This window comes from Sminthopsis crassicaudata, chromosome 5 (genome assembly GCF_048593235.1).
Source record: "Sminthopsis crassicaudata isolate SCR6 chromosome 5, ASM4859323v1, whole genome shotgun sequence".
NCBI classification, from domain to species: Eukaryota; Metazoa; Chordata; class Mammalia; order Dasyuromorphia; family Dasyuridae; genus Sminthopsis; species Sminthopsis crassicaudata.
This window is the reverse complement of record NC_133621.1, coordinates 252,733,453-252,757,732: the sequence shown is the minus strand read 5'-3', so window position 1 is coordinate 252,757,732 and position 24,280 is coordinate 252,733,453. Positions and strand designations below refer to the sequence as shown.

The following is a 24,280-nucleotide window of genomic DNA, read 5'->3' as shown; positions in this document are numbered from 1 at the left end:
TGGTCATAGAGAAGAAAAAAATAATCTTAAAGAAAAGAAGGAAACAAACAAGGATTAAATGTCTATTCATATGTCAAATACTGTTTTGAGTACTTTCAAATATTATCTCAGTTGATCTTCACTACAAGCTTGGATATAGGTTTGATCCTCATCTTTCAGTTTCCATAACTGAAGGAATTATTTACTATGTGATTTGCTCAGAGATATACAGCTAGTAATAATCTGAGATTGAATTTGAACTCAGCTTCCTGACTTCAGAACTCAATCCTCTATTCATGATATGACCTATTTTAATTATAACATTGCCCCTCCTACTTCTAATTTATCTATAATACAACCTGTCTGTACATAGTTATTTTCATGTTCAAGGAATTGTCTTTTTCCTTTATTTCTCTCCCTACCACTTAGGAAAGTTCCTGGCACATAGAAAGTACTATATAGTACTTACATATTTAACATATTTAGTGATTGACGTATTATTCCAGAAACTAGATGAAGGAGGGATAAAAAGGGGAAAACAACAGAAGTCGTGATCAATAGAAGACTATTGCAATAATCAAGATAAGAAAAAATGAGAGCCTGAATCAGCAGAATTGGAATATAACATGAAAGAAGAGACAGATGTAAGAGAAATTAAAAAGGGAAATGGCAGGAACAAAGAGGGGGAAAAAAAGGGCTAAAGTCTGCTGAGTATGAGTATGTCCACCCCTGATAATGACCACTTAAGTGATCTTAGACAATTTATTTCACCTGCCATTGCCTCATTTTCCTGAAATTATGAGTCTGGACTAGATGACCACTGAGATCTCTTTCACCTTTAAATATGCAAGCTTTTTGTTGAGTTTGCACAGATTATTAAGTAAAAAGTGATGTCATGCCCAGAGATAGAGAAGTTGAGAGGGGAAAAGTAAAAGTCTTATATGGGAGAAGATAAAGATTTCCATTTTAAACACAGGAAAACAAAAACAACATAGTACACTGTAAAGAGCTCTTTCCTTGTGGTAAGGTAACTTGAATTTAAAATCTAGCTTTCACACTGCAGTTCACTTAATGCATACTAAGATGGATGCATACATATGTACATATATATATATATATATATATACATATATATATACACACACATACACTCAGATATGCATATGTAGACACATATGCATGTGTTTGAGTCTAATCTACATATATCAACATACACACATGAGTATACATGTATATCTATATATGCATTGCATATATACATACAAACACAAACATATATTGTCATCCATGTCATGCTGTTGACTCATATTAGGGTTAATTGTCTTCTAAAATCTAGAGATCTTTTTCATATTATCTACGTATGCAACCTGCTATTATGAAATTCACTTTTTATATTTTTTATTTTAATCTATTTTAGTTTATTTTGTCAGACATTTCCCAATTACATGAAAAGATATATATATATATATATATATATATATATATATATATATATATATATATATATATATTTTAAATTTTGGGTTCCTAGTTCTCTCCCTTTCTTCTGCCTTTCCTCATTCCTTAAGAATGCAATCACTATTATTATAGTGTATTATATTTCTGAAGTCATGCAAAAATAAATCATATTGGTCTTATTGCAAAAGAAAATACACATTACAAAACAACAAAATAAAATAACAAAAAATTATGCTTCAGTTCAAGTTTAAATGAAAGCATTTCTGCATGTCCTTAAAATTTATTTTAAATACTTTCAAACTTTATTCCAAATCAAAACTGGCATTATCATTCCTCTCTTCCAAAATCTTAAGTAGTGGCCTTTTATATATTAAGTAAAAATACTTCATTGACTTCCATGAAAGATTATTCATAAGCTTCCTTCAAGTCTTATCTAACATTTTCTCCCTTTCCTGTACTCAGAGTATTCTTTATTTCATTAAGCAGATGTGTGATAGCTGCCATAGTAAATAGAGAACTGAATATAAATTCAATAAGCTCTTGGTTTAAATTCAGTCTCAGACAATAACTGTATGACCCAGCTTAAGTCACTTAATCTCTGTCTCAATTTCCTCATCTGTAAAATGAGGATAATGTTAGTATCTATTAGTATCTACCCGACAGGGAGGTTGTGAGGAGCAATTAGTGCAGAGTCTGGCACATAACAACATTTAGTGGATGCTAACTCTTAGTATTCAAGCAATCAAGAAGCATTTAATAAGTATATAAAAATACATGTGTCCCTTTTCCTCAAGAAATTAACAATATATTATACATACACAGTTATATACTATAATATGAAGAATATGTTTTCTATTATTACATATTTTATTATATAATGTTATATTTTTATATGCAATATATGTCTTGTTGTCCTTCAGTTATTTCAATAATGCCTACCTTTTTGTATTTTGGTTTTTCTTGACAAAGATACTAGGATAGTTTGTCATATCCCTCTCCAGTTCATTTTCCAAATAAAGAATAGAGACAAACAAATTAAGTGACTTACCTAGGGATAAACAGCTAAGAAATTCTGAAGCCAGATTTCAACTCAGGTATTTCTGACTCCAGGCTATTGTCCAACCTAGCTGCCCAAAATATGCATATGTATCTATACGTTTATATAAATTTACTATATATTATGTCATACTATCTTTATATATGTATACCATAATATGTGCCTCACATTTCATACTTTCTTGTCCCTGTTTTATGCATACATAAACATTATGAAGTTTGCATTTCAATACAAAAGACATGAGAAAATTGATTGAGAAGGCAGTGAAATAGGCTAATGCACAAGCAGTCAAGAACTAGCAAAGCTTCATGGAGAAGGTGATATTTGAAATAAATGGGAAGGAAATTAGGGATTCCCATAGGTAGAAGTGAAGAGGAAAACACATCTCAGAAATTGGGAGAAATCTGTGTAGAGAAAGAAATTTTAGAGAACTATTGGTCACCCTGAAGACCCAGATGGGCTGGCTTAACTTAAAGATGGAGGATCCGGAGAATTATAAATGATGGGTGCTATACATTGTGTTTAAGGAACAGAAAGAAAGTGAATTTGTTCATTGTATACTACCCATTCTTCCTGATGCCCTTGCCTTTGCTGAAATCTTTTTTGCTTTGTCTTTTAAATCTTTCCTCTATCATTCTCTTACCTAGTAAACTAATTCAAACAGAAATGAAACTTCCACGAAGGTGTCCCTAATCCTCTTGTCAGGGTTGAACTTCCTTCTTGGATCCCCCAAATCTGTCACTTTTTATTATTCTAATAAGCTTAGAATAATGGGGAGCCCTATTGTTATAGATTGTGCACTCTAATAGTGTCTGCCAGGAGCAGAAAGAGCAATAGATAAGTTCAATTTTACAGCTGTCATCATTGCTGTAATAGCGTTTATCATTACATGTAATGGCTCTATCTACATGTTGTAGAAAGTATAGCTTATTAAGTTCTTGTGGGTCATTAGCAATATGGTGCAATCAATGAATCCCTTCTCAAAACAGCATTTCTAAGTGCATAAAATGAGAGTAATAGAATGTTTACAAAGTAAACTAATTATAATGAAATGAATTTATTAAAATATTCTTTTCACAAAAAAAGTCCAGGGTCTGAGAGGAAGGTAGTTTAAGGACCATGGATTAAAAATTCTTGTTATACAAGAAGGTACTTTCCTGCCAAGAAACAAAACCAATGAACACTATAAAGGGGGAATCTCTTCCCTAGATGAGAACCATGCAGGGGAACAATCCATCTTTTACATAACTACCAAAGTGATATTACCAAAGTACAATCTGACCATGTCACTCTCCTAGTACATGCTATAGCTATCACATGGATAACATGCAAACTCTTTTAGTATTTAAAGTTCCTCATCAGTTACAAACTACTCTCTTTGGAAAATTATCCATTACTTCCCTCCATGTATTCTGTATTTAATGAAACTTAGCTACTTTCTTTCCCTCACTTATAAGATTCTAATTCCTGACATCATATCTTTTGAAAGGACATCTTTCTCTTAAACATATTCTCTTCTCATCTCCGTTTCTTAGAATTCTTCCTTTAATGCTCAACACAGCTCTATTTGCTAAGAAGACTTCTGATATCAATAAGGTATACCTTCCCCATTCCTTTTCTATAATGTATCCCCAAAGAAGCCATTAAAATTTAAAATTGAACTAAGACTTTTGGGACATATAGTAATAATTGTCTATTTATTCTGGAATTTTATTGTGTATTTTAATTTGGATTAAAAAAAATGATTACATGCATATTCTTTGTGTCCTTAAAGAGAATATACATTCTTTGAAGGAAAGATTGTTTCATTGCATACCCAGAACCAATAAAAATTCCTGGCATATTTTCATAATTGTTTAAAAGATGGATGTATAGGTAAATGGATGAATAAAGGTAAATACTCCTAGTCTCCATGTTGATCCATTTTCACCTTTTACGTTCATATCATCTAAGTCTTTTACTATACACACTTCCCTGGTTTCATTCTCTGCTCTAAATTAATATAATCCTAAATTCACATTTAATGATTTTTCTTCCATAATCCCTCACTTAGAGAATTTAGCCCAGCTACCCATTACACTCTAATGGTGTCACTGCTATATAATAAATGTTTAATAAATGCTTGTTGCCAGTATCAAACATGTCAGCCTTTTACTTAATTCTGTTGTTCCTGTTAAGTCATTCAGTTATTTGTGACTTTTTATGATTTGAAGGACTATATAATATTAGGCCCTTCTATCTTCTACTACCTCCCAAAGTCTATCTAAGCTCATGTTGTTGCTTCTATAATATCATTTATCCATCTTATTTTTTGCTCCCTCTTACTTTTGCCTTCATTCTTTCCCAAAATCAACCTCTTCCAATGCATTTTATCTTCCCATATGGCCCATCCATTTGATCCTATCATTATAATGCTATTTGTACTATAAAATTTCAGTTCTTTTTAATTTGCATGTATAAAACAAACTTATATTTCACCAAATCATTCTACCTTTGCCAATGAGGGTAAGCTTTCTTACCTTCAGCAGATAGACCTTGTACATTTACTCCTCTGGCTGCTAGAAAACTAAGGCAGACATCGACATTTTCAATCTGCAACATGAAAAGAAATGACAAATAACTGAGAGACTTTTCACCCCACAGTAAGTAAGAATGAGATTGGAAGATATAAAATGGGAATGAAAGAGGATGAATACTTTGCATTCATTACATAGTACAGCTCCTTATCAGATTTTAACAAGAATTGTTATAGTTAATTAGGCAGTTTCTATAAAGCTTCCATTGTCCAGTTTGGCACTTATAAACAATTCATAAAGCCTTGTAGCAGAATGGCATTCTGGTAGATCAGCAACCCACCAACTTAACATAAAACCAGATTTTGTGTTTTACAAATAAATTACAATGAAAGCATACATACAAGATGTGTATATTCAGGAGGAGGTTATAGCATGAGTGAAAGTTTGCAAGCAATATTTGACAAATAAACCAAAGGAGCAGTGGTGAATATGGGAGACTCTGACATTAAATCTGTAACAAATTTCCCCCTTTTAATCATAAAATGCTACATTAATTTATCATTTTAATTTACTTCTTTGCAGGATAGAATTAAACAAATACTTTAGGGAAATAAGGGACATGTTCAAGAAAATGAATTCACTGAAAATTAACCCATGTTATTCAACTTAGTAAGAAAATAAATGAAATGAATAATCTAAATTGTATATAACCTGATAGTGAAGTATGGAGAGGGAAATCAAAATCAAAATAAGATAAATGATTTTTAGAAATGGTTTAAAACCAATAAAGTTACAGTTTTCTATAAGACATCTTCATTATTTATGTATACATATATTGATATTTTTTAATGTATTTAGCTAAACAGTCCTAATTTCCTAATTTGTAAAATAAAGGTTTGGTTTGATTATGCTTCCAGTGCTAAATCTATTATCATATTTGATAATATTCATATATATGAAAATATTCCATGTGATATTATCTTACACATTCTATGTATTATGAAACAACATATTATAATACTATACATTTACATTTATGAAAAATAGTGTATAGAGTATGTTATATATGCATGCATAAAGTGAGTAGAGGGGGAAAGGAAATAGAAGAGAAGGGATTAGGGGTGAGGACAGATAGAATGAGAAAAGGAGGGAGGATAGAGGCACCTGAAGAAATAGTAAACAATTAGTTACTAATCTGAAGAATTATTTCTTAATTGGTTCCCAGCACATTTTAAACAAATGGATCTTTAGTTTTTCATCTTTATATTCAAACATTTTTAGAATACCCCAAAAAACATTTACTTATGAGAGATATAAAAATGTATTATTTTCAAAACAGTTGTGACTCCACAGATACACTGAAAAGTGTCTCAGGAATACCCAGACTCAAACCAAAAAAATTAGAAGGATAAAAGAAAAAGAAATAATACAGGATATAACTGCCTCAGGGATGGGAAAGGTAAGTAAAAGAGAAAGAACAGTGGGAAATTAAAATTTTTTAAAATATATTAAAAATTATATTTATATGTAGTTGGAAAAAATATTATTTTTTTTAAAGTTTCAACCTAAATGCTTTAAACAAGCAATATAAACAAACTAGCAGTATAGAGAAAATAATCTAAACAGAAGTATCACCCACTTTGAATCTGAAAAGGAAGTGTGAGTTTAGCTTAGTAATAACAAAGTTTGGAATATGGTTACAGCTAAACATTGTATATCTGCTTTTAAGGACCAGTTTTGTAAAATACAAAACAATTCACTGCCAGCAAGTTGGCCACTAGTTTGAGTCTACAAAATCAGGGAACACACTTTTTTTAAATAGTCCTTAGTCCTGAGAAAATAATTCACTTGCGCTTCTTCAATGACAAAGGCAGAATTCTGGAAAGGGGAAAACAGGGTTCCAGAAATCAGTGGTTTTAAATCATCTATAAGTAAAAATATTTCCTGAGATATGCTGATTTACCAGCAATGAAAACCTCTGTAGGAACCATAGCATAATAGAGGTATAGTAGTTGACTTAGAATTTGGACAACAAGAGTTTAAAATTTGTCTCAGACAGACATTTACTAAATGTGAGATATTCAGTAAGTCTCAATATTCAGTAATTCCATGTCCTGAATTACAAAATTAGGGACAGTGGAATAAACTACATCTTAAGTGTTCTCCTGTTGTTGATTTATAATCTTATGATATTGATATTTACAACAATTCTATCTTCTTTTGCAAAGAACTGGAAATTAAGGTGATGTTCAATGAGAAATGGCTAAACAAGTTTTGGTATATGATTATAATTGAATATAATTGTATAATTGAATCTAATTAGAATTGATTATCGGTCTATAAGAAATGATAAGTTTGATAAGCTTTTAAAAAAATGGTTAGACTTCTATGACAAAAAGAAAAGCAAAATGAATAAAACCAAGATAATGTATACAATAACAATAATTAAAACAAGTTGAGTGACTAAGTCATTTTTACTATCATAAATAGCCAATATAACTACAGAGGACTTATGAAGTAAGATATTATCCATAAGCCAAGAAAGAATTCATAAAAAGAAGTATGTATAGAATGATTTTATATACAGACACACACGCATTTATGTCTCATGCTATATTTACATCTTAGCTATATATATGTATATATATATATATATATGTTTAGCTATATCTAAGACTGGGGGATGACAGTAAAAAAGGGAAGAATAAAATAAAAATATATGGCATATACACACATGTTTATATACACATATACATCTATATATGCATATAACATAATACATTTTCACACATATATGTACACACATAGATAAAAGATATAAACACTTGCCTAAATTGAAAAATGTTTTTAGGAAAAAAACAAAGAAACTGTCAGTCACTTTTGTAATTCATTCAGAAAAAATAATAAATATAATTTCAAAGGACTCTTGGTCACTTGATGTTGAAATATTTTCATTTATAGAAGCAAAACAGTAAGAAGAAAATAACAGTAGTCAATGTACAAATAACTTCTACAATAGACTAAATAAAGAATATGACAGCCACCAAACTAAATCAACACATACCTTAATTTTCAGTGCAATGATAGGAATAGAGAAAAGTAACCAGAATAAAAGAGGGTTACCTGAACTGATACTAAGTGAAGTGAGAGGTACTGTACACAGCAACAAGAAGATTATGTGATAATCAGTGGTAATGGACTTGTCTGTTTTCAACAACGAGGTGATTCAAGACAATTCCAATAGACTTGTGCTACAAAGTCCCATCTGCATTCAGAGAGAGAACTATGGAGACTGAATGTGGATCATGCATAGTATTTTCATCTTTGTTGTTGTTTTTTTTTGCTTTTTTTTTTTTCATTTTCCCTCTCTTCATCTGTTTTTTCTTAAACAGCATGATAAATGTGGAAATATGTTCAGAAGAACTGCACATATTTAACCTATATTCAATTGCTTGCTCTTTGGGAAGGGAAGAGGAAGATTTGAAACACAGGGTTTTGCAGAGCTGAATGTTGAAAACTATCTTTGTATATATTTTTGGGAAAAAGCTATTATTATAAAAATAATTTTTGAAATTTAGAGTTAAAAGGTCATCTAGTCAACATCTATTATTTTTATATATGAATCAAAAATGCATTATAAAAAGAAACAATGTTTTAGTTAAGTCCCCGGAAATACTCAAAAAAGGTAAAAGAGGAAAATGTGGTTCAGAATTAGGACTCTGAAGAGTTCAAATAATTGTATTTTTATACTTATGAAATGATATTATAATTATAAAAATAAAATTCTTTTCTCACATATCATATTTTCTTCAAAAAAAGAAACAGAAGGTGTTATCTATAATACACATTTAGCAAAACCATATATACACACAAATGAAACATTACATCTTGACATAGTGAAAATGATATATTGCTGAGGTAGAAGATACTGTCAGATTAGTTCTCTTTTAATTGCCATATAAGATTGACTTTTAGAACAAAGTCCAAAACCAATGGTAATTAGGAGAATAACAAGATGAACATAGTTTTGTGAGACTGAATCTGATATAATCAGATATTTAGCTGATACTAAAACTTGGAAAAGAAAACAAGAAATTGAGGCAGCTAGGTAGTACAGTGTATAGAGCTCCAGCCCTGAAGTCAGGAGAATCTGAGTTTCAAATCTAGCCTCAGACACTTAACACTTATTAGCTGTGTGACCTTGGGGAAGTCACTTAACTCCAATAGCCTCAGCAAAAAAAAAATAAAAATAAAAATACAGGAAATTACTAACATTTATATAAAATAATTATTTACACGAGAATTTATAACTTGGAAAATACTTTTGATTCTTTTTTATTCCTGTTGCTCGGTTGTTTTCAATTATGTGTATTGTGACCCTATTTATGGTTTTTTTGGCAAAAATAGTGGAATGGTTTTTCATTTCCTTCTCTATATCATTTTACATATGATAAAACTAAAGCAAACAGGATTAAATGACTTCTGAGGGTCACAAAGCTAGTAAGTGTCTGAGACGAGATTTGAATTCAGAAAGATGAGTCTTTCAGATTCCAGACAAGGGATTCTTTTCAAGGTACCACCTACTTGCCCTTCCATACATAATTTAGACAAATATAAACAAAGTGGCACAAGGGATTGATCACTCTACCTAGAGTGAGGAAGAAACTATTCAAATTTGGCCTCTGACAATGACTAGCTATGTAACCCAGAGTCAACCACTTACTTTCTGTACAGCTCAGTTTTTTTATCTGTAAATTGTGGTAATAAAACACAGAGATATTATAAGGATGAAATTAAATAGTATTTGTCAAGTGCTTTGCATGATGTCTGACATAAATTAGTCATTTAAAAGTTCTTCTTTCCTTTCATCATTCCTTCACAAAAGCCTTGCAACAAATCTTTGAGTTATTTTCCTTGACTTCCTATTTTTATTTAATTTTTATTGATTTTAACAAATTCTTCATTTCCAAATCCGACCCTCAATAACCCTTCCCCTAATGGATTTTCTTATAAAAAAGAATTTTAAAAAAGAGAGAAACAAAAAGATAGCTGATCAAAACTTAGAAATTTATCAATTGCATAGGCAATATTTCATAACAATGATCTGCCATAATTGCAAAGAAAAGAAGAAACCAGATTTCCATGTCTTTTCTTCTAAGTACGACAATTTTCATTACAAAAAATATAGATTCATAATTTTAGTAGTTCTTTCCAATTATAGTTTTGAAATTATTGTGTCATTTTCCTGGTTCTACTTTGTTTATTTTACATAATCTATATAAATCATTCCATTCTCATCTAAATTCTTCATATTTAACTTTTTTATATTCATCCATTAAAATTAATTTAAAAGATATTATTTTGTATCTTGATAAATTTTGATATAAAAACTATGAGACAATTCTATTAAAATATTATGAGGATCAGCTTCACTTTTTAAATTAAAAGGTTAGATGGTAAAATCATAACAAATATGAATTAGGAGAATGATTACATATATTATGCATATGTGAAGAAAAATAAGAATGAATAAAAAATTCTGATAAAAACTTTGTGGAAATGAATACTATGTCTATATTTATGTTGACATTGATTAAATTAAAACAGCAAACAAATCTGAGCTGTTTAGATTGATCTTCATATAAACATAAAGAATTTTAAAAATAGAAACTAATGAATAAAATCTGATAGAAGACAGATGAATTACTCATCTGTTTTCATTAACTATACCCTGAAGAATATTTTTTAAATCTCCATAAGAGTTCTGAACAGAGGGACCTTTTTTTTGTTTGTTTTGTTTTGTTTTGTTTTGTTTTGTTTTGTTTTTATCCTAGGATGAATTTACCAGAATGCTATATGTTTTTTATTCATGGAAAACAAACTACTGAGTTAATATAGCAGGAAAATAAACATAAAACATCAGTTCTTCATAAAAAAGATCAAATCATTTTATAGGGACTATTCAAAAAAGGGAGTGATGCATAATTTGGCATTTAAACATTTTTTTTTAAAATTAATGATTCTTTAAAGGCCATTCTATGGTGCTTAGCAGATTCTCATGCATATATGTAGTCTTTGATGATGCTTCTGTTCAAATAAACATGGGCTCTCTGTCAGTTTAAATAGAACCAACTACACTTGGGGTTTGCTTTGGATCTTTTCTCAGTGCCTAAAGCAAGATATACTCTTCAGGGATTTGCATTCATTGCTCTAATTCCCTTAGCAATTAACCAGCAAATTCTACATCCTTTGAGACTCCCTGGCATTCACAAACTGCACCAAAGGACAGGGAAAAATTAAAGCAAGGTTTAAGGAGAGAGAAGTACTACACTGTTTTCTAACTTTTCTATTTTAGCTAAAATAACAATAAGGGAAAACATTTAAAGAAAAACACTGTGGAGAGAGAGAGAGGAAAAAGTGAGGAGAAGAGGAAGACAGAGAAGTAAGAACAGAAACAAATCGATAGAGAAGACAAAAGCCCGAGAAAGATAGACAGAGAAAGAATATGATAGAAAAACAGATCCAGAAACAAGGAGGGAGGACAAAAATAGACCAAGAAAGAGATAGAAACAGTCATGAAGAGCTGTGTTGCATATTTGAAAATCTCCTTTACTAAAATTAAATTATGGTTCCTTGACAGTATTGCTGTTCCTATGGCATTTTTCATAGCAAGTGTGTGCCTTTTATAAAAGTGAGTCAGAATACTATTGCTGTAAACATCTAAAGTAATTTAGTGTAAAGTAATCTTATGGCATTAAGAACCTCTGTCACCTATTTTTTAAATGGCATTTTTGTGAGAGTCCAAGAGAAAGTTAATAGACTTTCTAAAACTAAGTTGGTAGAATTAACTCCTTCCAAGCTATAAGACAATCACTTTTATCATAAAAATGCTCAGAACTGGAAATCATCACAATCTAATCTTTATTTGTGGCATTGGTTCTAAGGATGAAAGAGAAGAAAATAACTGAGGAAAGAGATAAGAAAAAGAATTGCAAAATAATTTTCTCTTCACATCCATATCTTAGAAACTATTTTCCTTTTTGAAGATATGAATGAAGCAATCCTATACATAATGTATTAAATGGCCCCAATTTCCACACAATATGTTTCATTTTTATTGACTTTTAACAATAGGATTATATCAAATAAATCATAAATATTAAATGGTTCACTTTTTAATTTGCAGAGGTTGGACATACAGAATATTTGGTTTAGAGTCAGCTTGAATTCAGACTCTGGCCTCTGCTAAGTATGTGATAATAAGCATTGTCCCTTAAGTTCTCCAAACCTCAGTTTTCTTATCTGTAAATGAGACAATAATACCTATTGTACCTAATGCTCAGGATTTCTAGAACAACTAAATGAAATAATATATTTAAATTTAAATATTGGGCCTGAATTCCAAAGAGATAGCAAAAATGTTTGTAGCAGCCCTTTTTGTAGTGGCAAGGAAATGGAAACTGAATGTACACCCAACAGTTGGGGAATGGTTGAATATGTTATGCTATATGAATATTATGGAATATTATTGTTCTTTAAGAAACAATCAGCAGGATGATTTCAGAAAGACCTGGAGAGACTTAAATGAAGTAATGCTTAATGAAGTGAGTAAAACCAAGAGAACATTGAACACAGCAAACACAAGATTATGTGATGATCACCTCTAATGGAAGTGGCTCTTTTGAACAATGAAGTGATTCAGGCCAATTCCAATAGACTTGTGATAGAGAGAGCCAGCTGCATCCAGAAAGAGGACTATGAGAACTGAATGTGAATCATAACATAGTATTTTCATCTTTTTGGTTGCTGTTTGCTTGCTTTTCCCCCCTCATTTTCTTTACTTTTTGATCTGATTTTTCTTATGCAGCATGAGAAATGTAGAAATATGTATGGAAGAATTGCTCAGTTGTCTACTAGGGGAGGGGAGTGAGGAGAAGAAAGGAAGAATCTGGGATACAAAGTTTTGCAAGGATGAATGTTGAAAACTATCTTTGTATGTATTTTGAAAATAAAAGTTATTATAAATATTTTAAAAATTCTTTTCAAAACTCAAATAACATAAATGTCAGTTGTTATCTTTTGTCATTACAATATCCATTCAAATATCCAATCAAAGGAAAATTTCCAAAAGTGATGTGGTACTGAAGGGGAAGGGGAGCTGTTCCCTTTAAGATTATCACTCTCAGAGATTATGTCCTCTTTTCTAATCTCAAAGAGCAGGATTTCCCAGGCTCCAAGGAGACATAGCTCTATCCTCCCTGAATAAGAGAAGCAATACTATTCAGGGGCTAATCAACTCCCATAGAAATTCTAAATTCTAATTCAATTGAGGAATCCTAATCTGAACAGCTCAGGCTATCCCAGCCCTCATCAAGATACCCAATAAAACAGCTTCCCTCAACTAAGGTCTTTGCAGATGTCTCATGCACTTTGCTAAGACCCTGTCCACTTGAGCACTCTCAGCACCAAAACTCCATTTCTACTAGAAACTGATTTCTAGCCAAAAATAAACTTTCATTTTGCAACTAATAATTCAGGAATGAGTTAATTCTTTCACTCCTAAACCTGCGGCCAATTTAAAGGGAATATTTAACAACTCTCTTATTGCCATTAACCTCTTGACCACCAGGAATTGAGACCATTCAAACTGCATCAGTAAGTACCATGGTCAATATTAAAAGGTATATTGCTGAAAATGGATATTGCATAAATATATTAAAATCTTCATTTAGTAGTTAGGTAATAAAGCCTTATTTACTGTGCAATAAAAGAATTTTAAGAAACTAATATTCAACACACATTTCGTAAACAGATTATTCTTTTACAAGATTAGAGTTAAGGGAAAGTATAATGTAGAATCATTACAAAATTATTACAAAACTGAGAGTACATATGGAATGAGATATGGTTCCCAGCTGATCAGTTCTAACTGGGTTACAGAAGTTGTTCTCTGACCTTTGTTCTCCAAGAGAACTTTGACATCAGGGAGGTGCCATGGATTTGGATGGAATTGGAGGGAATGAAGGAAGATTGTAAAATGACTTGTCTCATGTCCTCTTCCTGAATTATCTAAGTCCAGTAGCAAGATATAGATCAGTATAATGAGGATGGCCCTTAGATTTGGGTACCCAAATGAAATTAGGGTTTCTGATGGTCAGGGAGTTAAATAAGGTCTGGTGGTGATGCAAGATCCTCTGTAAAGGAATTTACAGACTGAAAATGTAGATTGATAAAAGAGGTTTATTATTTGGATAGGAAGTAAGGTTCTAGTTAAGGAAATAGGTGAGAGTAAAGAAAAGAGGGCACTGGAAACAGTATTTCAGTGCTCCTTGGGGTGCCAAGCACAGTGCTGGCAAGTTTGGAACCTCTGCAAAGAGAGGATTTTAGTTTGGGTCTTTTATGATAGGGGGCTTTGGCTACAAGCTGAAGGGGGTTCGTGGGTGGAGTCCCAAATGGGCTCCTCACTGGGTTTCAGCTAGGGATAGAATTTGAATTGGATTCAATGAGTTTCAGGGCTGAGTCAACCCCACCAAGATAATAAAGATGAAACTGTTTGTGCTTGGGGTGGAATCCCCTCACCTAGGCAGAGTGGAAGGAAGTTTTCTCCTTTAAGGACTTTCAGAGTTTTGGAGTTCCTTCTTCATTCCCCACCTCAAGCAGTCAAAACTTAAATTCATTTAAAGGAAAAAGACTTAGGGCAGTGTCCCTTATTGAGGCAGAGTTGAAGGAGATTTTCTCCTTCAAGGATTTTCAGAGTTCTGGGGCCCCTCTTCAATTTAACTGAAGACTAGAAAGTTAGGGTGAGACTACTTTGTAGAAAGACTTGAAAAGTTAAACAAGGGAAAAGGAATTTTACCTTGTAGGTGACAGGGAGCCTATGGAGATTTCCAGGATTTCCGTTCTATTTTCTTTCATGCATTACTACCTCTTGATTATCTACATGTCTTGCTCCTTTTTTTCATTTCCTTTGCTATATCTGTCTTTTATCCCTTAATACCAAATGTACCCTAAGGAACTATCCTATACCTTTCATTTCTCTGCCAGTACTCTTTCTTTGAAATCTCATCCAGGTCCATGGGTTCAGTTGTCATCTCTATGTAAGTCACTCCGTGGTATAAATATTTAGCCTGTGTCCTTAACTAAGATCTAATTCCAATCACCAATTTCCTGTTGGGCATTTACCATTGGATAGGCATCTCAATCTTATAGAAAATGATTTTTCCCCCTCAAATTCACTCCTCTTCGTTTTCCCAATCACTTAGGTTTGCAATTTTAATCTCTGATGAGTTCCTGATAGGTAGGTGAGCATTAGCAGAGAAAGTTGGAAGCACTGATAAGATTATAATATTCCCTGAGGCAAACAGGAAAAGGCACTGATGGGATCATTTCAGTCTTAAAAGAGATTTTTGTTCTTAAATAGATCTTTTGTTCAAATGCATAGTTCAATTATAGTCCCACTTTAGGTGAGGAGGTACCATCTAGAAACCCCACCTTTACATATCCAATCAGAAAATCAAGTTATGATATAAAATCCCTGAAGTTATATTTCCCTAGATTAGTCTGTTATGAAGTATTCTCCACCCCATAGCCTCTTCCCTTCAATAGCTTCTTCCACCAGGTTACTTGTGAACTAGCCCACCATGGGCTACTTCCAGTTCATGATGTCTTTATTCCTAACTCTTTTAGGGTGTTAAATTCTTTTTAGTATTAGCTTGCCAATCAGTGGTATAATCCCCTTTCCTGCAAACCCTTTTTTCTTTTGGGGGAAGAGGTTAGTCTGCTAAATTTCTCCATAGATTTTGCCCATCAGTCAATGACATACTCCCAGTTTTTGGTATCTTTTCTGTAATGGTTTCTTCCTCTATTGGGTTGGTCACATTGATTGAATGTCAAATGTATGCTTGTCAAAAAGATTTATTTTATGGAGAACTCATAGGGCAGACACTCACAGGATGACTCCCCCCCAAAAAATACAAGAACACTCTCAAGATCTCTCTTAAAAAATTTAGCATTTGCTGTATGATATAGGAGACCCTGACACAGGACTACTCAACATGACTTGTCCTCATCAGAGAAGGTACTGTGCTCTATGAGCCAAGCAGAACTGAATTACCTCAGAAGGAATGTGAGCTATGAAAAGTTAGAAAAGCCACCCCAAATGTTGAGACTATCTGTGTCCAACCTGTGGCAGAGCATTCCTAAGCTCATATTGGTCTGATCAGTCACAGTTTGACACTGTAACTTGGTTCTAACATAGTGATGTCATTTTGATCCTCTTTAAGAACAAAAGAAAAAAAAAAAAAAAAAAAAAAAAAGACAAAACAACCAGCCAAACCTTAATAACTATAATGAATATCTCGTCAGGATTATTTCATATTATGAACTTTCATATAATATTATTTTACAATTATGTTCTCCCAAATCCATCGTTTTCCACTCCTGGGGACCATTTTACCACTTCAGTCACTACTTTTTTCTATCCTTCACTATCCATATCCAATCATTTGCCAAATTGAAGTCCCTACACATCCCAGTCTCTTTGAATCACTAGTTTTCTTCAAAGCTCAGTTTTTAGGGTCATGTTTTATATGACACTTTCCATGATTTTTTTTTTTTTTATATATATGTACACACACACACACACACACACACACACACACACACATATTTGGCTTTTCTCAAATACCTCATACTTTGGGTTTGTGTGTGTGTGTGTGTGTGTGTGTGTGTGTGTCCATTATTTCTCTGGATAAAATGTAAGCTTCTGGAAAGCAGTTTTGCTTTGTTTTGTTTTGTTTTTTCATCTAAAACTTATTCATTTACTGACTTGACTAACTTATTTCTGAACAGCAATACCATATACAAGTATTTATAAATACTACTTTGTCTATACATTCTCTGTATAAATTCCATTTCAGATGCAATATAGTTATTAGTGAAATACTATTCAATTTTTAGAGACAGCAAGAAGTTGGCAATAAAAACTTTGGCTTAAAAATCAATCATATGTCTATGAGGCTTTTTTTTTCCCCTCTTAAAGTAGACATTCAAATTCCATTCTTATTATTTTCTCCTGTAGACATACTTTAAAACAACATTGGCTAGAAGATTTAATAAATGTTACGTTAATGATATTTAACATTCATTAAATTTTGGAAGTGAGGTTTTTTTTAATTCTTTCCATTTGTTAAATAAAAAGAAGTTTTGATCAAAATTTACCCAATTAAAGTCTCAATGTATTTATGAACACTGTAATAATTGCCTATTTGTTATCATAGCAAAAATATAATTTTTTTGTTTGAACTAATCCTTCAAAGTTTTTGTTTGTTTGTTTTGATGGAAGATATTTTTCTATTATAGATTATAGATAAATTAAAGTCACATCACATTCCCCAATATTGCTTGTCATTTTTCAATTCTCAATTCTATTTCATAGCAGCTAATAATAATGGTTGAAATTTGACTTGCAATTTTACTTCCCAGTTCTTACATAGTTGTTTTCATAACCACCATTACAATGATGTAAAATTAAGTGTCAATGCCTGAAAATCGTTATTTTCTTAGGAATGCTGTACTTAATATCCTACAAGAACAGCAGATTGGTGGAATTATATACCAATATATTGACCATAGAATTAAGAAGATCTGGGAATGAATATTGCCTCTAACATCCAATAGCTGTATAAGTGGAAAAATTCTTGTAATTTCTCAGAGTATCAGTCCACTCTCTAAAATCAAAACCAATGATATTTTGTTAATCTATGAGTCATATCATTTTCCAGTCCTAGAGCTTCTTATTGTTAAGACAGTAGGTGAAAGATAGGATGAAGACAAGTAAGGAAAGGAGAGAAGGGAAGAAGGAAAGAAGCCTATTAAATGCTTGCTGTGTGTCAGTCATAATGCTACCTTCTTTACAAATATCTAATTTGATCCTAATAAATGCCTGAAAGGCAATTATTATTTTCCCATTTACCCTAAGGCATAGTCATCCAGTTATGCAAAGTTGGTTTCATCCATGACTCCTTGTTCTCATTTACCTGTCTCTGAACTCATAGTCACCACCTGAGTTTTTGCCCTCATTGCTTCTCACCTAGACTACTAGAAAACCACTTCTAATTATTTCTATTTTCCCAAATATCTCTATTCAAATTTTCCTTTTCTCATCCTCTATTCAGGGTCAAAAAGATTTTCTTAAAACATTTGTCTATATAAACTACATGAGCAAAAGTGATTCCCTACTATTTCAAACAAACTCTTCTAACAATAAAAATTGCTGAAAACCTATACCATCTTCTCCTTATTTATTGGAAACACTCTATTTATATATGATTTTATTGCCCAATCACCACTTTCTTTTTTCCATCACCATGTTTTTGCACTGTCTATGCCTAAAAGATCACCTTTCCCAGCAAATATGAATCTCAGAATTCCAAATTTCATTCAAGCCTTACTTTCTGCATGAGACCTTCTATCTATTAGTATCTTCCTACCAATCTCAAGATAGATAATTTCACATCTTCTTTATTGTATGTGTCCATTTTCTCTCCCACTTTAGAATCTTACTCCTTTGGAAAGGGGATAATTTTACTTTTGTCTATTTCCTAAACAAAGATGGCATGTAAAAGACATTTATTAAATACTAACTGATCAATTGATTTCCAAGCACTGAGCCAAGAACTGCTGATAAAAAAATAAAACAATACTTTGAAGAAACTTACAGTCTATTAGGCTAGACAACATCACATACATGCAATATAAATGTAACTATAGAAATAACAATTATAGAAATAACAGATGCACTAACAGCTCAGGACATCACAAAAGATCACATTAAGAGCATCAAACATTACTAAGCATTTAAAAAGAGAGAGAGAAACAGAGGCAAAGAGAGACAGAGACAGAGAAATAAGTGGAAACAGAGACAGAGAAAGAAATAGAGATGTATGTATATGTATATGTATATATACATATATAAAGATATAATATAATTCAAAAGTAAATGTATATAAGTATACATTTGGAGAAGGAAATGTTAAACTACTCCACTATGTTTACCAAGAAAATGCCATAAACAGTCATGAAGAATCAGACATACCTGAATGGCTGAACAACAACATGCATATATTATATCTAAAGGAATTTATTTTGTTTTAATGTTTGTTACAGGAAATTTGTTCTTTTTTATTTTCTAATGGCTAGAGGATGGGAGAAAGAAAAATATAACTGTAAGAAAACCACCTCAAAATTAGAAGGAGATACAGTATAAAAGAATGCCTCTAATTTCAAATGTATTTGCCATATTTTTAGTTTTTGCTCGTCTTTTCCACTGATACAAGTATTTTATTATGTACATATGTAATTTATATGTTAAATTACAATTTAAAAAAACTCAATGAAACTTAAAAAAAAATAAGAATGATAGCTAGGAAGAGTTCTGGAGATCATGTTGTCTAATCTACAAATTTTAAAGATTAGGAAACTGAGGTCCACAGAAATCAGGTTGTCTAGCTAATGACCCCAGTAGCAAGAAGCTAAAAGTAGAGCTACCATTACTTGAAGATAAAGCCTTTGATTACAAAATTGTGCAGTCTTTTTATTATAAAACAACCACATAATTGACAAGTACTGTCAAATGGTGATTAGATTTGGATTTAGAGGACCTATGCTCTAATCCTGGATTTATCATCAGCTGTATGGCATTAGGCAAGTCACTTAGACTTTAGTTTTCCATCTCTGAAATGAGATTTTATACTAGCTGTCCTCTTTGATCCTTGAAACCATTGTAAAAGGTACTACAAGTTCATTCTCAAGAGTTTAGAACCTAAGTCTACAATTACAAAGATTACTAGATAACTTAAGAGTTTTAACTAAATTACACATAGTGCTTTACAATATGCAGAGCAATTTATTTACATTATCTCATTTGACATAGTTTGCTAGAATCCAAAATTCATATTAAAGACAATATAATTCCTCTTGCACTATTTGCTAGCTCTTTGGATAAGTTAGCAAAAAGTTTTCCAAACCTAATTCAAAAATTAAAAAATGACAGGATACCCTTTTTTCCCCCTAACAAGCAAGTAAACTTTGAGTGGAAAAAGCTACGTTGCAAAATGAAGAAAGTTTAATACTTTAATTTCTTTATTAAAGGTAACTCCAAAAGATTGAAGTACTCATTCTACTCTAGGTTGATGGTGGGAAAACCAAAACTTACCTGGTCTTGCTTAATCCTATAAGTAAATGCACTGAATACAAAAAGACCTTCCCTTCAATCCAGCTTCTGTGGCTAACACAAAGTTTATCAATTATTTCTGTGCAGCAATGTAAATTACATCCACCATTATGACATGTACATCTCAACATAATATAAAGCATTGTTGGCACTTTCTGTCTTCTCATTTGGCATCACATGTGATAGTTATCAAAAATAATCTTGGGGAAGAATCATATTCCATAAGTTGTCTAATTTAGCTTTCAAATAACTACCCATGAATATCCTGTACTTTCTTCTAGGAGCTATTCATAGATAGCAAATGTGGGCCACATAAAAATGTCTTCCTGGTAAACTCCCCCACCCACTGTTGTATACAATATTAGAAATCTTGAGTATATATGCTAGCAGCTGAACTTTGAAGTTTAAAATCAGCCATTTGGAGGTATTTATCAATTAGAAACTTAATTTACTATTAAGCTACCATGTGGGCAAAGACGATTTTTTCTCTCCTCACAAATAGAGACATGCAGACATTAAAATTATTTTACTAAAAGTATACCAAAGTTGCTAGTAAATTGATTTCAAGGATTTTTCTTAGACATTTCAGAAACATCCAACAAATTGCTGTATTACAATTCTACCCTACTTTTCTAAATGCCAATTGGATAGAGAACTGTCCTTGGAATAAGAAAAACATAGGGGAAAATTTTGCTTTTGGAAATATCTTTGTGATTCAGGGCAAATCAATCAATCAATGTTCTAAGTAACACTATGAATGACATGCAAGTTGTTGACTTATGTTGTCAACTTTTTTCTGTTAGTTAAATCACAGGTGTATTCCCTATTTCATTGTTAATTTTTTTAATGACTAATCAACCAACAAGCATCTATTAACCACTATCTACCAGCACTGGCATAGGTAATGAGAATACAAAGGCAAAATATTGTAAACAGTCTTTGTCCTCAAAAAGAATGTATTCTATTGGGAGACAAAAAAGTCTCCCTCTCTATACACAATCATCACTCTTCACCTGCATTCCTGAGACATGCCTCAAGTCTCTAATTACTCCACAACTTCCTTGACATATTTGCCAAAGTGACTTTCTCATAGCATCCATACATACACCACTCTATAGAAAAAGGATAGAATGGGATTTGGTTATGCCTGATAATAGCCAGTTTGGCTTCTTCCTGAAGAATAAGATTGTTTCAAAGTATACAACAAAAAGAAAAACCAGAAATAGTTCTAGTCCTCAAAAAAAATTCTATTGGGAGACAAAAATACATAAATATAATTAAATAAAATTAATTTTATTCTTAATGAGGGAAAGGAAAGGGGGAACCCCATTTCTCGGCTCATAGATAGTAAGATAATCCCATGAGGCACAGTGTCCCCTGTAAATGAATTTACAGGCCCGAAAACCTAGATTGATAAATAAAAGGTTTATTGTAGAAATTTGGAAGTTAGAAAGACGCCAGGGCCAGAGGTGGCCGCTGGGAGGGCAGGAACCTTTACATGGCTGGATGCCATGTGTTGGCTGGGAGGGCTCCTGCAAAGAAAGCGCTCTGGTTAGTTTCTTTTATACCTAGAAGATGATGGGTGGTACCCCCCAAGTTCTTGGAGGACTTTTCAGTTAGTTCAGATCAGGTGAGGGCTGGGGGAAGCTGAGCTGATGGTGGGGCTGGGCCCAGATATTAAAAGGGTGCCTTTGACCAGGATTTGTGAATCAAGGTCAGCCATGGGTTGGGCAATTAGAAAGAAATCTTAAAGGGACCTCAACCCCCATCATTCTCACATGATAAATGCTTATTTTTAATTCTTTTATTTTACAAATGGCAAAATTGGTCGCCAAAGTGTCTCCATGATTTAACTATGGATATACAAATGCTAAGTGATAGGATCAAAATTAAAACAGTTTACAAACCTTAGCTCTTTCCACTGTATCACCCCCAACTCTAAAAATTACTGATGTTACACAAAAGGGAAAAATCTATTTCATCATTGCCCCATTTTTTTGGGTGAATTTAGAAAAACATAAGTACTTGAGAAAAGATAATTCAAAGAAAGATACATAGAATTTCAGATTTAAGAACATTAGGAACCATTAAACTTGATGCAAACCTACCTAACAATTCTTTATGTAATACATTTGACAAGTAATCCAACTTCCAGATAAATCCTCAGTTTTCAAACTATTGGTTCTCAGATCATTTTATATTCTTAGAAATTATTAAGGAACTCAAAGAAATTTTATTCATGTGAATTATCTCTATATTTACTGTTTACTAACAGTTTGACTCTGGGTAAATAACATTCTCTGCTTCAGTTACCTTGTCAGCAAAAATGTGGGGCTGGATTCAAAGGTTTCTGGGAACTCTTCTATCTCTGGTGCTCTATCATTATATTTGAAGATGTCTAATAGAAGGGAAAGCACTTTTTGATGATTCAAATTATTGTTAATATCTTGTTTTAATCATATCTCAATACATCTCAGTGGCAAAGTCTATAATGTCTCTTACTTTTGTATCACAAAAACCCCAAACTAAGAATAGCACTATATACAGGCTAACACAAATGTGTTACAAAACAGTATTCTATTGCAATTTTTGCTGTTGTTGGTCCTTTGTTCTCAAAAATGACCAATAAACATATTGAATTGCAAGTTAATTGGATTCAAATCAGGCAGAGATGAGCAGAGACATTAGCCTCCCTCTATCCTCCTGAAGCATTGGGGTCCACTGGCAAGATATGTCCCCCATATGCAGCGGGAGACCTTCTTTGTAAACTAAAATTTGTCTCAGGTCTCAGTTTCTCTGAAGCAACACCCGTTCAGTTATCAAATAAACTTTCCCAGTAATGTTGTTTTATTTCAGTATTTCAACTTTTTATGATCTGTGTATTGTCAGAGGGAAAAAGAAGGACAACTAGATTATCTTTGGGAAACTGCATATTAGTTTCTAATGACTGCAAATTCTCCCAAACAAGGTTAATCTTTTCACTACTGGTAGTTTTTGATAATGCTTATTCATAATCATGAAATACCCTCAAACCTCTGAATAAATAAAAGCACAGATGACACAAAAGGGAAATAGAGACATATACAATGAGTGGCAGCAGGAGATCTCAGTGAATAGGAATGGAAAGGAATAAGCATTTATTAAATATGCTAGGAACTTGCTAAAGGATTTACAAATATTATCTTTTTTGATTTTCACAAAAGCCCTTGATGGTTGATTTTATGTTTAAGAGGTACTTGTTGACATGACAACAGGATTTTAAACTCCTTGAGTTCAAAAAAGATGTCTTATATATCAAGATTCTAAGTATCTGATCAATATCTTTGTATGCTTTGATTAATTTTTATAGGGGATTCCCAGGTGAGAAAACTACCTCTAGCCAAGTGAGAAAGCAGGTGCTCTGAAATTTTATTCTTTAAAAAATTCTACCTATAAAGCAATGAAGGATAAGTGACTTATACAGAGTCCAGAGATGTCTGTTGCAGTTCTATTTTTTCACTACAAAGAGAGTTCTGTATTTCTTATGCTTCTTTAAATAATATGTTACAACTCTAGTATAGTTCTGTTTACATAATTAATATATGCTAAATGAATGAAATTATATAAAGTTCTAAAAATGAAACAAAGCAGAAACAAAATATATGAAGACATTGATAGGCTATCTATTTAGAACCCATCCAGAAGATTACAATGTGATAGAATATAAAATTGGAGATTTAAAGCTAGAAAAGAAGGACTTTAGCAGCCATTAAAATCAATCTCCAGATTTAACAGGCAAGAAAAAAGAAGTGTAGAAAGCTTAAATGATTGGCTCAAAGATACACCAGCATGAAGTAATAGAAGCATAGTCTAAAGACATTTGCCATGGTTTCAAATCCAGAGATCTTAAAGATACTGAGGAGTGCTTTAAAACTAAATCCAAGGAATTTTGGCTAAACTATTAGCTGAGTTGACAGATTATTCAGAAGTACCTGTTCTAAGGTCAATTTATAGGTGGTAAATGCATCCTGCAGACTTCAGGACTCCAGGATCAAATGA

General features: G+C 32.2%; 1 protein-coding gene across 1 annotated transcript in view; it reads right to left on the bottom strand.

The window, feature by feature from the left end:
* The window catches only part of NAV3 (neuron navigator 3), a 490,821-nt gene that overhangs the window by 308,771 nt on the left and 157,770 nt on the right, over positions 1-24,280 (bottom strand). Inside the window, 1 exon segment of the mRNA XM_074270837.1 lies at positions 5,014-5,086. Within this exon segment, the coding sequence (XP_074126938.1) occupies positions 5,014-5,086 (73 nt within the window).